Genomic DNA, 16,977 nt, shown 5'->3' with positions numbered 1-16,977 from the left:
GTCACCTATTTTGTCCAGAGGGTGAGCAAAATACCTCCCCTCTGATTACCATCAGTTCTCTAGAATTAGTGTTTCTTGGTTTGTCTCTCTTATTTTCCTTACTTTATAAAATGGAAGAATAATAGTACCTTATCTAGGAGAATAGTTAACCTCCAAATAAATCCTCATGCTCCTCAGGCCTGGAATCAGAAGTAATAGCTAGATGTGAAGTAGCAGTGTATGTTGTAACAGCTGACATTTTCATTCAAAATCATCATCTCTTTCTCCTTGCTCTCTATTTAGCATAATTCCTAATGAGTATGTCGCAAGCACTTGGTTGGTGAGTTAGTCCAGTATTTAAGCTGATGGTAGAAGCAAGAGAGTGTGGGTGCGCTGGGGTGGGGTTGGGCACGGGCAGGGAAAGGGCTTGGAAGAAGAAGACATCCACCGTATATACAAGGAGGAAAACCCATTTTTTAATATATTTTTTCAGCACTGGCCTCCAGCAAAAGGTAGAATGTCATTTTCTTGTTTGAAATAGGAATTTTTTTCCTCCTATTTTAATGAGAATGATAAGTGTTAGGGTGTATCCTCACTCTCCGTACTGTGAGGTGTGCAGTTTTTAAAACATTTCATCCTGGGAATAAAGGGGGGTGGGGCTCTAGAATGGAAGCTGATGTATCTCCCTGTAACCCTCCAGTCTCGCCAGTTGTAAGCCAATACATTCTTGTGTGAAGTAGGGACAGCACTCATTTAGACTTGTTTTCATTAGAGGTTATACTTCAAATGAACGCTTCTCTTCCCATTTTAAAGATAAGAAAACTGGAGTAAGCATGAAATGCTTAAATGAGAACTAAATGTACCTGAAGAGAAGTAGAAGTTCATGTAAATGAGAGACAACCCGCTTCCCTTCATCATGTGTAGTCCTCTCTCAGTTTGCCACTGCCCACCATCCCCTGGAGACATTTGCCCTTTGTATTTGCATCTTCTCTAGATAAATGGTAGGGGGGGGGGGGGAACAAGAATAAATTAAATGCTAATCACACCTTCCGCTACCTGTAGGGAGCTGTGAGGGAAAGAGCCATTGAGTTCATTGTTGAAATGAAGTGTAAGAATTCTCTGTGACTTTCTTTGACTTCCTTTCTCTCCTCCCTCCCACCTGGCACAATCAAATTAGCTAAGGTAATACTTGACTTTTAACGGGAATCTGTAAGGTAAGCATTATTAGGCTTATTTATCATCTTTTATTGGTAAGAAATTTCTTTCCTGTACTACTATTTCCTTTGTCTGAAATTCTCGGATTCTAGCCACAGTTAGAAACCTACTCTTTCATAAATGTTTTGTTGGCTAGATGTTTATTGTTGGTGGTGGTTTATTTTAATTAGTTGAGGTGAAAAGATTTGCATTAAAATGTTTTAAAGTATCTGGATACTTGAAATTTATCTACTTATATCCAGATACTAACATTGCATTGAACTGTCTCTATTCAATATTTTGGGGGTAGTGTTTGTGTGGGTTCACATATGTGGGACGGGGAAAATGGGTTGCATTTGGGATTTTGTATAAATAAGTTCTGTCTTAATTGTACTAAGATTATCACAAAAGTATGTGTTTTCCCTGTATATCAAGGGTCCCAAATACTTAAAGTATTTAATTTTAGCTTAAATTTTAGCTAATACCTGAATCATAAGAAGACATTTCAAACTTCAAGATTAGCACTAAATGCTATCTTGAGGCATGTAGAAACATATTAATCTGGGATAACCTAGAATTTATAATAAGTTACATGATAACTCAGATTAAACTTCTTCCATAAGTCTAAACTTCCCCTAATATATTCACATTTCTTCAGCCTGTTTTAGCTTTATGAGTACTTAGGATATTCAAGACACCAGGGGAAATACAAAATGAACAAAGCAAAGTCTAGTGGGAATGAAACAGGTATATGATTAGTTAACTAAGAGAATAGACATAGGAAAATCATTCAGAAAACACAATACGGGGTCCTCAAGAGGAAAAAAGAAATCTAATTGAGCTGCATTGTAAAAGAAGGAACAAAGAAAGCTATGCGTAAGAAGGTCACTGGCTACAGACACGAAAAGATTAGTAGGTGTTTCTGTAGACCTGACAGGAAGGAATAGCATGAAGGTGGGGAAAGTAGGCATAGTGAAGAAGTCAATTTTGGATGGACGGAATATGGAGAGAGAACACGTAGTGTAGATTGAAACCAATAATAGGGATCCCTGGGTGGCGCAGCGGTTTAGCGCCTGCCTTTGGCCCAGGGCGCGATCCTGGAGATCCGGGATTGAATCCCACGTCGGGCTCCCAGTTCATGGAGCCTGCTTCTCCCTCTGCCTGTGTCTCTGCCTCTCTCTCTCACTGTGTGCCTATCATAAATAAATAAAATAAAATAAAAATGAAACCAATAATAGAATTGTCCTGAATTCTACACTGTTATCTTTAGTTTGCGAGACAGGAAAAGGTTTTAAAGTTTGTTGTTGTTTGTTGGCAGAAGAGTAATAGGATCAGAATATTTCAGTTGGTACCATTTTCAATGCAATTGTGGCTGATTTGGGACAGTCAGCTGGGAAAGCAGAAAAAAAAGATGTCTCCGTTGAATTAAAGAAGACCTGAATCTGGGGTCCCTGGGTGCCTCAGTTGATTTAAGTAACTGACTCTTGATTTTGGCTCAGGTCGTGATCTTAGCACAGGGAGCGTGGAGCCTGCTTAAGATTCTGCCTCTCTCTCTGCGCCCCCTTCCGCCTGCCTTGCCGCTCTTAAGAAGAAGAAGAAAGCCTGAGTGCATGGGGTTGCACAGTAAACTGCTTCAGTTGGTGCTATCAATCTACACATTTGAGAAACTATTTTTCTCTCCTATTTATAAACAGGCTTTTCAGATTTCCAAAGAATATAAAATATTTATTTTTAGCTCAACTTGTAACTTACTGCACTCACGCAGGTAGTGGCAGCTAAAATGATTCTAAGTCTATTGGAATGGGTGCAGGTGGGAACGTGGAATTTCGAGTGAAACGGTGTTTGCGATCTGTTTTATCATAATGTGTAATTATCATATGGCATCTAACGAGGGAGACGTGCAAAAGAGAAATTGGAATTCTAGCACAGGTCCTAGTTTTTAGATGAAACTTCAGTGCTCTAAGATCTAGATTGTGTAGCTCTGAAATGCAATCATTGATATATTTCAAATGTGTTCTTTAAACCATGTTTCTTATTTTAAGTTGATAGAGAAGGATGTGGACTTTTATTTTAAACATTCTAAAGGCTTCAGTACCATTTCAGAAATATGAGGGGAGGAAAAGAAATTGGTAGGTCATAGATGGTGCTGTAGAGCTATTCAGGTTATATTATAGCTTTTTGCCCCCACATCAGCCTACCTTTTAAATATGAATTAATAAGAGTTTAGGTAAGAGCCACACTATAAAACTCTAATGATTACTTAAAGATTTTAAAATACGCCTAATTTTTTTTGTACGTGCGTGAATATACAAAGTTATTCTCTCTCTCTCTCTTTAAATGGCTTTAATTTCAAGTTGTTGGATTAGTAACAAGCAATTGTTCAGTCCCTGTAGTGTAAAACTGAGAAACTGGAAATCGGAAATTCTTATTCTGAGTAATTAAACACTGGTTCTCTACGGTACCTTATGAGCAAGGTAATAGTTTTAGTTTGTGTTGTTCACACTGAAAATTTCATTTAAAATTGCCTGCACTTTGAAAGCCAGAACGGGTCTCTAGTTGCCAATAGTGTTGAAGCTCCAAGCCTTGAAAGATGAAAGGCCTTTCTGATTGTACTCATGTACTATTTTATCAAGAAGTTTAAAAATATTCTGTTAACTCCAAAGAGAGATGATTTAGAACAATTTTATTTGGGAGAATTGAAATAAGAATTGCACCAGTACTGCTTTCTTTTTCCTAGAGAGAATGGTAACTTCTCAATAAAAATTTATTGGTATTTGGGGAAACTTTACTATCTTTGTATCTAGCCAATATCTGATTTATAGAAATTAAAGTACATATTCCTTCTCAATATGTATAAGAATCATGTCGTATTATATGTTTTACCTATAACTCGGTACTCCTTTGGGTGGTAGTGAATAATCACTATGGTGCTACTGACTCCCTAAGTAAATTATATGATATTTTACTTGTCTAAATAAACTGAAATTACATATTCTTTTCAAAATTATAGTTCTTCTAAGAGCTGCTGCTGTTTTAAGGTCCTCCACAAGTTAAATTCTAAACCGACCCTTTGATGTCCTTTCAGGTCTTTTCCAATGGTCACCTGGGAAGCGAAGAGTACGATGTTCCTCCCCGGCTTTCACCTCCTCCTCCAGCTGCCACCCTTGTCCCTAGCATCAAGTGAGTTACTTGGAGATCATTTGTCCGTGCATAAAGATACGATAATAGTGGATGTGAAGTACACAATACAGAAAGTACAAAGTGAATAGAAACTTGAATAGAAAGTCAACAAAAATGATCCAGCCAGGTTTAGAAACTAAGGTACCAGAAATCAAGATCCTTCCTCTTCTTTGCTGGTAACCACAGCATCTATGATACTTATCTAACTCTGGGATTACATGTGGGATTACACATGGAAGAACAGGGAGAGAAAATTTACGTCATCTTTGTACCCGAGAAGAGGAAAGGAGCTTTTCCCTCCAATTTACCTCTCTCCCTGAGTGGTGTCACATTTATCCCAACTATCCAGTGTGGTATCAGAAAATAACCTTTGAATCTTTCAATTTTCTCGATTCCTAAACTTATTCAGCCACTAAATCCTATTGATTGTTCTTTTGAAGTTTTTTATAATCAGCTAAATCTGCCCCATTGCCTCAGAGTTGGACAACTGAAAGAAGCTTACACATGATATGTTATGATCTTAGAATTAGTATTAATGGATTTTAAAATGAGTTAACTGAAAAATAAGTTAACCTGGGTTGTCTCATTTGAAACACGAGGACACAAGAGACACATTGGACAGTCAGTTAAATGATATATGTACCCACGTCGAACCAGGATAAAACCAGGTCTCCTGATTTCCATTTTCCTATTCTTTATGTATTTTTTAAAGATTTATTTATTTATTTATTTATTTATTTATTTATTTATTTATGATAGAGAGAGAGAGAGAGAGAGAGAGAGGCAGAGACACAGGCAGAGGGAGAAGCAGGCTCCATGCAGGGAGCCCGATGTGGGACTCGATCCAAGGACTCCAGGATCACGCCCTGGGCTGAAGGCAGGCGCTAAACCGCTGAGCCACCCAGGCCTTCCCAGTAGTCTTATTTAATATAAAGAGTAGGAGGGGATCCCTGGGTGGCTCAGCGGTTTAGCGCCTGCCTTCAGCCCAGGGCGTGATCCTGGAGTCCTTGGATCGAGTCCCACATCGGGCTCCCTGCATGGAGCCTGCTTCTCCCTCTGCCTGTGTCTCTGCCTCTCTCTCTCTCTCTCTCTCTCTCTCTCTCTCTCTCTCTGTGTCCCTCATGAATAAATAAACTCTTTATAAATCAATCAACCAATCAGACTACCTGCCTTTTCTCCAATAGATTTTGTTTACACAGCTGAAATAATTTAAATTCTACTTTCCCCAAACCACTTTCCTACTTAAAACCTAGCATTGTTTTCTTTCTTTTTATATGCTCTTTTGCTAGCAGTAAGATCCACAGGATTTTACCCAACTAAAATATTGTTCAGTAATTCCTAATGCTTGCCCTCCAGTCTTGTCTTGATTTTTTTTTCTGTTTTATTTTTTTGAGTTTTTCAAGTTCTTCTCTCCTGTGCACCACTCTTTCAGAATCTTTATTCTAAAGGTCCATGTCTCAGGCTCTATTTCTTTATGAAAACTTCTGTGACCCTTCATTCATAATGATAGTAAGTGGTAAAACTAATTCTCATTTTTCCTACAGTTAACTTTCTACATATTTAACTATGTAGTCTGCTCCATGGTTTTCTATTTTAAAGTGCTTCTCCACATTGAAAATATTAGGGTTTGAGAACAAAACCTTTTTTATTTTCTGATTCTTCTTCCATTACACCTTATTGTTTTGAGATGTAGTGAATATATTGAGAATACCTGGTTGCTTGGTTGATTATTGGGTAAGATCTCACCTCTAATTGAAAGTCTTAAAGCATCTTCACTTCTTCCTCTGCTGGTCCCCTAGAGACCTCTATACATATAAATACAAAAGAAGGATAAGCTAAATCCCAGCCCCCAAGAAATTTACACTCTATTTTAGAAAATTAAATTAAATTACATGGAATCACTAGAGAACATTATGCACTAAACTGTACAATTCTTACTTGTTAGTTTTACTTAGGCTTGGAGGAAAGACTGTTACAGGCTTTGTAAGTCCAAAGATGTTTATTTGAGAGGATGGAAATTCCCTAACAGAGAATAGACACAGTTCAAAAAGGGAGTGGACGAGAAAAAGCAAGAGTGTGAAATGTGACATCACTCAGGGGACAGTGGGAAACTAAGGTAATTGGAGCATTCTCCAATGGTAATTCCTGGGAACTGCCAGATAACGTAGCTGACATAAAAGTTGGAGTCAAATACACATATTCTGTATAGGAAGCTCTAAATCAGTAAGAACTATATGATATTGTAGCCTCAAATGAACTCTGGATATATGAATATGTAGTAAAACATCTAAGTTCAATTAACTCTGATAATTCAGAGAATATCAGAAAATGAAGTAAATAAAATCTTGCCAATTGGAGATTAAATTTGAGTATCGTTTATTAAATTTATATTGGCAAGTGGGATAAAAAGCAGAGGTTACAGTTTGCTTCCTATATATTTAATATTAGATACCTGTTTCTCCTACAAATTAAGAATAAATTAGGATAATGTATTTTATTGATATTTATCTACTACTTCAGTTTGTAAGTGCATGTGAATATATATTGTCCCCATTTACTCTTGATTTTTCCCTCAGAAACAGTGCAGTTGCTTTATTTAAACAGAGAAATACTTTAACAACATATGTTTAACAGCAAATTAGTTTTCAGTTTTACATGCTGCAAATTAACCATAATTAACAATACAAGTGTTGACTTTTAATGGCACATTTATCTCTTCAGTTTTTTATTCTGACAATATAGGTAGCAGTTGTTTGTTCTATAAAATATGGAAACTGTAGGAAAGAATTAATGAATATATAAATACAAGTGTATACATGCTCCAAATATTAATGTCTAGAGTTTTAACGTTTTGACATTTTTCAGACTTTTACTTTGTAGTGCGAATTTTTACTAAATTATATTTGTCTTGAAATAAGTTGACCAAAGCTGAGTAAGTTATTCCTTGGCTAAATAGCATACATACCGCCTTTAAAGCCAAGATAAGAATTTTGGTTTGGTTAATTTCAGAAGGTTTCCATCAGCACTCTGACGTGACCCTGGTTTGCATTTTTAAAGAATTTCCCCGGCTGTTATGTGGAAAATTGTCTTTGGACAGCAGAAGTGAAAGCAAGACCAGCAGAGAGTATAGTCATCTGCTGTGGTAGACCAGTCAGAGATCGTAGGGCTTTGCCTGGAGTAACAGTGATGGAGCTCCTGGATCAGCTTTGGGCATATTTTGATGCAGTTGTACCCATTAATAAATTGGATATCTGTGAGGTATGAGAGTCACTGACGACCCCTACATGCATTTTTGGCTAAAGAAACTGAATTGTTGGTGCCATTTCCCAAAGTGAGGGAGACTGGAGAAGGAACAGATGTGGGAACAGGACAGAGTGATAAAATTGAGACTTAGGGATCTGCTGAGTTTGGGATGCTTATTACACACACACACACACACACACCCCTAAATAGAAGTGTTGAGGGAACAGGTGGACATACCATCTAAGCTTTAAACTTTATATTATATTCAGGTTACTATTTCAGTAGGTACCATCTAAAGCTAATAAATTTATTTCTACATGCCCAGTGCTCAAATTTAGTAGATGGGTTACACTCTTAGACACATGAGTAGAACTCTGAAATTTTTAACAATATGGAACTTATATATTAAAGCATTACCTTGCAGTAGACTATACCATTTCCCCCTGAAATGTTAATTATAGAAAATATAGTTAGAACACTTCTATAGAGTAAAATTTTAGTAGACATTATTGGTTATTATCAAAATATCCCCATTTATATACTAAATTGCTAGGGAAAATAAACTAGAAATGTCACTTTGTGAATGTAGCATCAGCACCTGCCACCGCTCACTGAGAGTCACCAAAGAGGTCCACACTTCTAACCATCAGCATCTGTGCGTGTGAACGTGCACGTGATTGTGGTCTTTAAACAGTTGCCAGAAAGGTCTCTATATAAATCTAAGTGTGATACGATAAAAGCTAGATCAACGTGAGCGAAATGATTTGGCAAATTCATGGTAGGGGGGAAACTTTGTTTTGTTTTGCATCTAACTAGAAAGTGGATGACAGAGAAAGAAGAGGAAAAAATACTAAGCCACGAGTGATATTAATACAAATACCACACTGTAATTTAAAAAAAAATTTAAAGGAATGGAAATTTTTAACGGAAATTAATGGAAATTTTTCATTTTGTATGTGGCGCATACCGGGCTTCATTGCTTGTACTTAGTGTCAAAAGAGCCCGAAAACATGTTCCATTATCGTTCACCTGAGGATCAGTGTTGACAATATGTACTTTGATTTTACATGAATCCTCTCTATGCTCAGTGATAAGAAATTAGTATTATCTATTTAAATATAAGAAAATATGGTAGAAAACTTTTTAATGGAAGACAAAGCTGTAATTAAGGGCTACTCTATTTTCTTAATCCTAGCAAATGAATATGTTTGCTCTTTTATTAGTTTCAGAACCAGTTTTCCTCTGGTACCGTAAAATCTTTTTAAGACTTGCCAAGACATTGCACAATTTTTGTTTGTTTTACCTTGGGTCAATGAAAAGGTGCTCTATTACCCAAGATGGCAGTCTCCTATAAATAACATAAATTTAATAACATAAATTGTTATTTATAGGACATGACATGATATATAGGGGATGGTAGAGAGTAGGTCCTTCTTTTCAGTTTGTTCACTCTGATCGCTGTGGCATTCTTCTTTTGTTGTATCATGTAGAATGTTTGTGAATTTGATTTTGACCTACTGATGTGACTTAATATTTGAAACTCCAATTTAACTTATGAATTGGTGAGATTATGCAGGAAAATACAGTTTTGTTCAAATCTCCTGCAAAGCAGTTTGCCCATCCTAAAATAGGTTCTCTGGTGTTCTGTGGAGAAGCCCTAGAACCTACATGATACATTGATGAAAACAGTTGAGGGTTGCAAGTCTATAGTTTTAAACCAGACTCAACAGAAAAAGCAATTATGTGTAGAAAATGTACAAGATAAATATGAATATTATTTTTCTTTTTATTATACTATTATAATTTCTAAATTCACGTAGAATTGCAATTCCTTCTCCTCTTCTGTGGGAAAACATTCGGTAGATGGCTATAATCTGGATAGGAGGGAATGCCACTAATTCCAATAATGTTTAGTTTTCTCTGACTAAAAGCTATGATGGGAATGGTTACAACATTAATCCTAGTAGTCTGACAAACCTATTACTTATAATTTACAAAAAAAAAAAAAAAACATTTATGATCACAAAAAATTAGGTAGCCTTAGAAATGTGAGCCATTTGGCTGCCTGGGTGACTGAGCTGGTTAAGTGTCTGATTTGATCTCAGCTCAGGTCATGATCTTGGCTTCCTTAGATGTGAGCCCATATCAGGCTCTGCACTGAGCATGGAGGCTGCTTGAGACTCTCTCTCTCTCTCCTTCTCTCTCTGCCCCTCCCCTTGCTTATACTCTCTCTCTCACTCTCTCAAAGAAAAAAAAACAAAAAACAAAAAGTGAGCCATTGGATTCTATTTAAATATACAGTATAAAATGTATTCCTTATACGGTCTCTTTTTTGTCCCACAGAGGCATAATCTATCATATATTCTCCATTTCTCCATAAACCTACTGATCTATTGATAGAAAACGTGTAGGGTTAGAATGAGATTCTGTTTTCATTTTAAGTGAAGGCATCTTTCTACAAGATTCTACAAGATTCAAGCATCTCTTAGTTCCTGTTAATAAGTCTAAATTCACGTAGTAAGTTAGTTATGTCATCTTAAGTTATTTGAAAAACACTAAGAATATTCAGCGTATTTGTGAAGGATGCTTATCTACAATATCTGAAATGAGTTAAAATGAATTTTTAATCTTAAAATGAAATTTTTGCAGTGGTTAAAGCATAATTTATGCACAGTAAAATTCAGCTTTGTGAGTTCTAATGCATAGCTTTGTAATCACCACCACAATCAAGTTATAGAACAGTTCCTTCACTGCAAAAAACGCCCCCGTGCCTTATGTCAGTTTCTCCCCTCACCCCAAACCCCTGGACATTACCAATCTGAATTATGTCCATGTAGTTTTGTCTTTTCCATAAGGTCATATAAATAGAAACATGCGGTGCATAGCCCGTTGAGTCTGGCTTCTTTCTACTTAGTATAATGCCTTTGAGATTCATCTGTGTTGTCAAGTGTATCAATAATTTGTTCCTTTTTATTGCTCCAGAGTAAGCATTCCAATTTAAAACAACCTATAGGGGCAGCCTCGATGGCACAGCGGTTTAGCGCCGCCTGCAGCCTGGGATGTGATCCTGGAGACCCGGGATTGAGTCCCACATCAATGGGACTTCCTGTATGGAGCCTGCTTCTCCCTCTGCCTGTGTCTCTGCATCTCTCTCTCTCTCTCTCTCTCTCTCTCTCTCTCAGTCTCTATGAATAAATAAACAAAAATCTAAAAAAAAAAAATGTTAAAAAAAAATCAAATAAAACATACTACGGCTTGGTTATCCATCCCTCCACTAGGGACACTTGTGTTTCCAGTTTTTGGCAATTACAAATAATGCCACTTTAAATATCATCGTAGGGGATCCCTGGGTGGCGCAGCGGTTTGGCGCCTGCCTTTGGCCCAGGGCGCGATCCTGGAGACCCGGGATCGAATCCCACATCAGGCTCCCAGTGCATGGAGCCTGCTTCTCCCTCTGCCTATGTCTCTGCCTCTCTCTCTCTCTCACTGTGTGCTTATCATAAATGAATAAAATAAAAAAAATATATATCATCGTAAAGTCTTTAACATCCAACATATATTGGAAAGATAGATTCTCAATAAAGGTATGTGTTTCCTCGGTATCTACTTGATTTCTAAAGCAGAACCCTTAAAAATTTTAGAGATCTATATTGGTTCTGAATAAGTTCCTTTAAAAAAGTCACTTAAATTTGTTTCTCCAATTTATATACAAGTCTGTGAATGCTATAATTAAATCTTATAGGAAGGCTTAATGTTAAACTTAATAATAGACCACACCAACTTTTCTTGATGTCATGAAAGAACCTTCAAAATCACTCTGATGTACTGAGGAAGTTATTTGTGGCATATATGCAATCACTTCAAATACAGCTTTACTTTATGTTACCACTTCTCAGGGCAAGGACTTCCCTGAGTTAACTATTTTCCCTGTTAGTATTGTGACAGTAATACAAGAGATATGGACTAATACATACAACAGGTTCTGAAGATCTGGTTTTAAGAAAATACATTTTTTAAAACCTTGCCTGCAGATATGATTAAACAAACATTTTTACATGTAGAAAACGAGCAAAATAATATATTTAAGATGCTTTTCTAGATTATGAAAGAATCCTAAAAAAAACATTGTTCTTTTTCCCTTAGCAGCTTGGTCACCTATTTCTCTGATAACCACTCATTTTTGTCTAAAAGCTGTGAGTGCTCCCCTGGACACACATCTGCCAGGCCTTTGTTGACTCAGGGTCTAGCTGGAAGCATTTTGCAATTCAGGACAGAAATAGATGACAGACATAGATGAGTACATAGAAAACACAATGTCCGTGAAGGAACATATACCAAATACACATAATTGAACAAATTAAAGTTGAAAGAAACCGGTTTTGTCAGGCAATGTCACAGGAGGTTCGTCTATAGACAATAAAAATGGATATTTCAACTTTGCCTTTCTTCTGGAAAAGTTGATGGACTAAAAGTGCGTTACCAGGAACTCGCTCAGTTGAAGGAAAGAAAAGCACATGGCAAGGGTGGTGTTGGAGTTATAGGTTACCTAAATAAAGCCAGTGGGATATGCAGGTCACCCCCCTCACTCCAAGGATGTATAATGCTCTAGAGGGGTGTATCTGTGAGTTTGTTATGAAATGTAAAAATCACTAAGAGCAGCATTAGAAAATATATTCTCGGTTTCTTTCAAGTGTGCACTTGCAGAAAATGGATGTATTTCTCACAAAGGCTCCAATAACTAACACACAGTGAATTTAACAAGAGGTGCAGGTGGGGGAGAAAATGACTGTGCGCCTTTGAGGGAATGTGTCCTTGTGCATTACCAGCGGATTAACTCCAGAATGACAGCCACCATGCAGAATGCTGGGCCAACGTATGAGGCTAATGTAAAGGGGATGAAGTAATGGGTGTAAGTGGTAAGACGGTTTACTTGGCAGCTTTACCTTGGAAGCAGCCAAATGCAATCTGCTCTATTTTGTTCCTCTGATATCCTAAACATTTCTCAGAAGCCAAATCAAGGACCAAAAATTTTCTAGTGTCCGTAGGTTAGGTATTTTCTCCACTGCCAAAGGTAATCATACATGATAGCTACCGAAAATTGTTAAACTTGTTATTTTACCACTTAGTTGCAAGTAAAATCGAACCTCCTTTTTGAATTAGTTTATGAAGGGGAAGAAAATCCCACATACAATTACAAATCGCGTAATTATTTATGTGCACTGAGATGTCTCTTATATTAATTGTATACTTTCTATACAACTTCTTTATCTTCTGTGTACCTTGTCTTTTTATTAAAACTATTTTTTAGAGAAGTGTAGAGTGATGAGAGGCTTTATGTTTTTTTAGATTCACAGCACAATTGAGAAGGTACAGTGGTTTCCCACATACTTCCCGCCCCCATACATGCCTTGCCTTTTCCAATACCGGCATCTTCTACCTTCATGGTACATTTGTTAAAACAGCTGAACCTGTATTGACACATAATCACCCCAAGTCCATACTGTACATTCCCATTTTTTATGATAGAAACTGCTTTTATTTTTCCCCTTCAGAACTGGACAAGATTAATTTGATATAAAAAGTTATATAATGCTGAATAAAATGCACTGGAGTGAGGGGCACCGGGGTGACGCAGTCAGTTAAACGCCCGGTTGAGCATCCAGCTCTTGGTTTTGGCTCAGGTCATGATCTCAGTCAGGATTGTGAGATTGAGCCCAGCATTATACTCCGTGCTGAGCATAGTGTCTGCTAAAGTTTCTCTCTTCCTCTCCCTCTACCCCTCCCTCTCTCCATGCATTCTCTCTCTAAAATAAATCTTAAAAAAAAAGTTTTTTAATGCACTGGAATATTATAAACTGGCTTATCTAAGTAGAATATTATATTGATAGAAGAAGTTTGCATTAAAAATACAAAGAAAAATCTGACTCTTTAGAACTTATTAAAACGCTGATAAATGGGATATCTAAGCACTTTTTTGGATTTAGATACAAATGCCACTTGAAGACATTTTTCACTTCTAGATATAATCCACTAAAATCCATTTAAGCTAATAATCTATGATTAGTAAATTTTAGCTTTAAGCCCTTATTATTCCATAAAATCTTAGATGGGCTTTACTTCTCATTTTCTTCAGAAATACCCCATCTGTTGATTTGCAGGAAGGCACAGGGGGGGAGGGGTGTGTGAATTACCCCGATGAAATTCTTTATCGTTGAAGAGAAAATATAGAATCAGCCATAACGGTTGTGGTTTCAAAGACTGCCCGTTCTTGTCTCAATATGCAGTCCTTCTTTGGAAACTCTTAAATCTTTGGAAGTAATCCACAACAGGCAGATAGGTGGATGTTGTTGAACAATTGGTCAGTAAGTCTTTTCCTTTTTCTTTTATACAAGAGATATGCTTGAATTGCATAGGAAAATAGGATTCATTATGAATGAAGGTATATTAGGGCATAGAAAGGATGTATATTGTTTCATTTGCTAATAGAACCCATTCTGGTCCTTGACTTAGGTAAATAGATGTCTGTGTTTATAAGGCTTAGAAAGGTCATGTTTGAAGTCCCTACTCTAATACCCATCAATCGGATCACCATTTTGCAATTCATGTTCTCACCAGCTCTTCTACTTCTTCTAAGGTTACACCACAGGAGGTGTCCCCCTTAGGTTATTAATAAGGTTATGAGCTTGGGCTCTGGGCATGACAGTGGACTTTCTGTCACTGTGCTTTCATCTCACTCTAAACTGTCATCTGAATTCAGAGATAGCTCAAACAAACAAGGATTCAAAAATCCGCATTGAAAAAAGTCTTCAAAGACAGGTAAAAAAATATGCTTTTGAAAAGTCTTAAGAGAGACATTTCTTTAGTCTTTGAACTTTCTAAGGATTCAGATACATAGTTGAAACTTGAAAACTTGAACGTTTTTCACAATGTCTTCTTGTTATGGGCGCAGAGAAAAGCCCTTAAAATTTTTCTCATTCTAGCTAGTGAGAAGAAATCTAGATGAAGTTATTTCAGGCTTTATGGCACATATACCAAAGGACTCTTGCTCCCTCTACAGAAGGTGCTTCAATATTGCAGTCACAAAGATTTTTTTTTTTAATATTTTTAATGAAACAGAGGTTCACAATGATTAACAAAAGCTTCCGATTTATATATTAGCAACAATGTCTTGCAAACTGGTTGGATCTCCTAAAGTTAGGGTAGGTTTGTGTGTTTCTTGCATAAGCAAGGGTCGGATTTAACTCCATTAGCAACAACTGTGGAAAAACAGTAGGTTTTGTTTCCTTGTTTGGCTTTGTTTTGTTTATTCTCATAGATGGGTAAAATGCCTGAAAATTTCTTTTGATATTAGGTAATTGTTGTACTCATTTTTGTTCTTTTTTATTTAGCCAGGGAATTGAAGCCATAAAAATAATGTACTGTACCTCAAAGACTTAATAAGTTCTCTTATTATCTACTTCTAATTGTTCCAGTCATTTTTAGTTCTTAGTAGTAGTTGGGGCAAAAAATTAACAATTTGAATTGTACTTGAACTTCACAGGAGAAAGAATTCATTTAATTGAATTTTTTTTCAGCTATAGGTAATATTCACAAGAGACAGAAAGTTTGACCTTTCTATAAAGACTTCACTAATACATAAAACTACAATGCGTATATATTTATTATCTTAATTTACCCACTTAAGTTAAATTGGAACAAAATGGTAATATTTTAATGACTTTGGTTTGGATAATTTTATACATCTTTTTAAACTTTAAGACCTTTTTAATCTGACAGGATACTAGTTTTTCATACTGTGCCATTTAAAGTTATAAGTATGAAAATTCTTTTATTTCATCACTAGAGTCTTAACAAAAGATTGAAAATCCTTTTCATTTGTATTTAGTATAAGAATAGCCCTTCTGATGTTACCCTGTAATGGAAAAATGAACACAAGTGACAAAGTAGTTCCTTTGATTTAAGTCTATCACACCCGACTCCATGTTCTGAATTGTTATGCTTAAACTAGACTGGATTTTCTTCCCTCTCTGGTAGGTGTACTGGCCCGTTAGCAAATCCCCTTTCAGAGAAAACCAGAGACCCAGTCGAGGAAGATGATGATGAATACAAGATTCCTTCATCCCATCCTGTTTCCCTGAATTCACAACCATCTCATTGCCATAACGTAAAACCTCCTCTTAGGTAAGCATACGGGCAGCATTTATCACCTCACATCTCACAGCATAAACATTATCATGTGTGGTTTTTGTTTTTAAGCATCTGAATCACATGTATTTAATTAAAAATCCTTCCTGTTCAAAGCCTTCTCTTCCTATATACCATTTTCTGCATTATTTTCAGGGAAAACTAAAAGATGCAGATTTCTCATTAATCAGGAAGTCATTTAATTAAATAAATTGACGAGTAAATCTAATGGACCATTTTGTTGGCCCTTTCCCCACTTAGAACAAATTATAGTCTGATAAAACTTTGCTGTACATTATGTATTGCGGTGATTCATGAATTTTCAGTACACTAGTTTCAATGCATTTTATCAGTTCTAAGCACCTATCTCAGAAGAAAAATCAGTGCTCAGAAACAAAGTATTATCCAACCTTCCGTGGAATTTTTTTTTCATGATATAAAGACTAGTATATATTCATTTCCCTTCTTGATATGCTACCTACTTCTATTCATCATATCCTGAAGAAGTCAACAAACAAAAACACAACAACAAAAAAAACAAAGTATTTCCCTTAACTATCTTTTTTTTTTTAAATCAGGAACTATTTTACCTTTCCTTAGATCAAATAAGAATGTGAGGAACAGTGTTTTTCTTTTTTTCTTCTTGTCAGTCATTCTTATAAAAAAGACATTCTTGGTCTTCGAAATGGCACTCTACTGAGGTATATAAGAGTTATTAAAAATGAGTAGTGTGGGGCAGCCCGGGTGGCTCAGCGGTTTAGCGCCACCTTCGGCCCAGGTCCTGGAGACCCGGGATCGAGCCCCTTGTCGGGCTCCCTGGATGGAGCCTGCTTCTCCCTCTGCCTGTGTGTGTCTCGTGAATAAATAAAATCTTAAAAAAAATAAATAAAAATAAAAAATAAACATGAGTAGTGTGTATTGAAATATTGATGTTTTTAAATTAGAAGGATGATTCTACACTTAAATAATTGAGTTAATAATCTGTGGTCTCAAATATTTTTCTTTTTTCTCATCTGACTTACATGAGGTACTCAATAAGTCAAATCTCAGTTTTAAACCTTACTTTGTGAACTCATTTCCTTAATGTGACGGAATCCCTGGAGCTCTGCTGGGCATACTGAGGGCTCGGGCCCAGCCTTCCTGCCTCCCAGCATCTCTCGATTGAGGATAGAACTGCCGAACACCTCAGCCATCTAT

The 16,977-nt window shown here is 36.5% G+C and overlaps 1 protein-coding gene across 14 annotated transcripts in view; it reads left to right on the top strand.

Moving 5' to 3' along the window:
- CBLB (Cbl proto-oncogene B) overlaps nt 1-16,977 on the top strand; it is a 407,079-nt gene that overhangs the window by 355,409 nt on the left and 34,693 nt on the right. For all 14 annotated transcript variants that reach the window (XR_005383232.1, XM_038582709.1, XM_038582710.1 and 11 more), the window contains 2 exons: nt 4,259-4,353; nt 15,631-15,777. Coding sequence is in view for 13 of the 14 variants with exons in the window: in XM_038582709.1 (XP_038438637.1) it covers nt 4,259-4,353; nt 15,631-15,777 (242 nt within the window). In the remaining variant the exon portion in view is untranslated. The remainder of the gene's footprint in view (nt 1-4,258; nt 4,354-15,630; nt 15,778-16,977) is intronic.

The sequence above is a fragment of the Canis lupus genome, chromosome 33 (genome assembly GCF_011100685.1).
Source record: "Canis lupus familiaris isolate Mischka breed German Shepherd chromosome 33, alternate assembly UU_Cfam_GSD_1.0, whole genome shotgun sequence".
NCBI lineage: Eukaryota > Metazoa > Chordata > Mammalia > Carnivora > Canidae > Canis > Canis lupus.
This window is presented reverse-complemented; position numbering and strand designations above follow the sequence as displayed.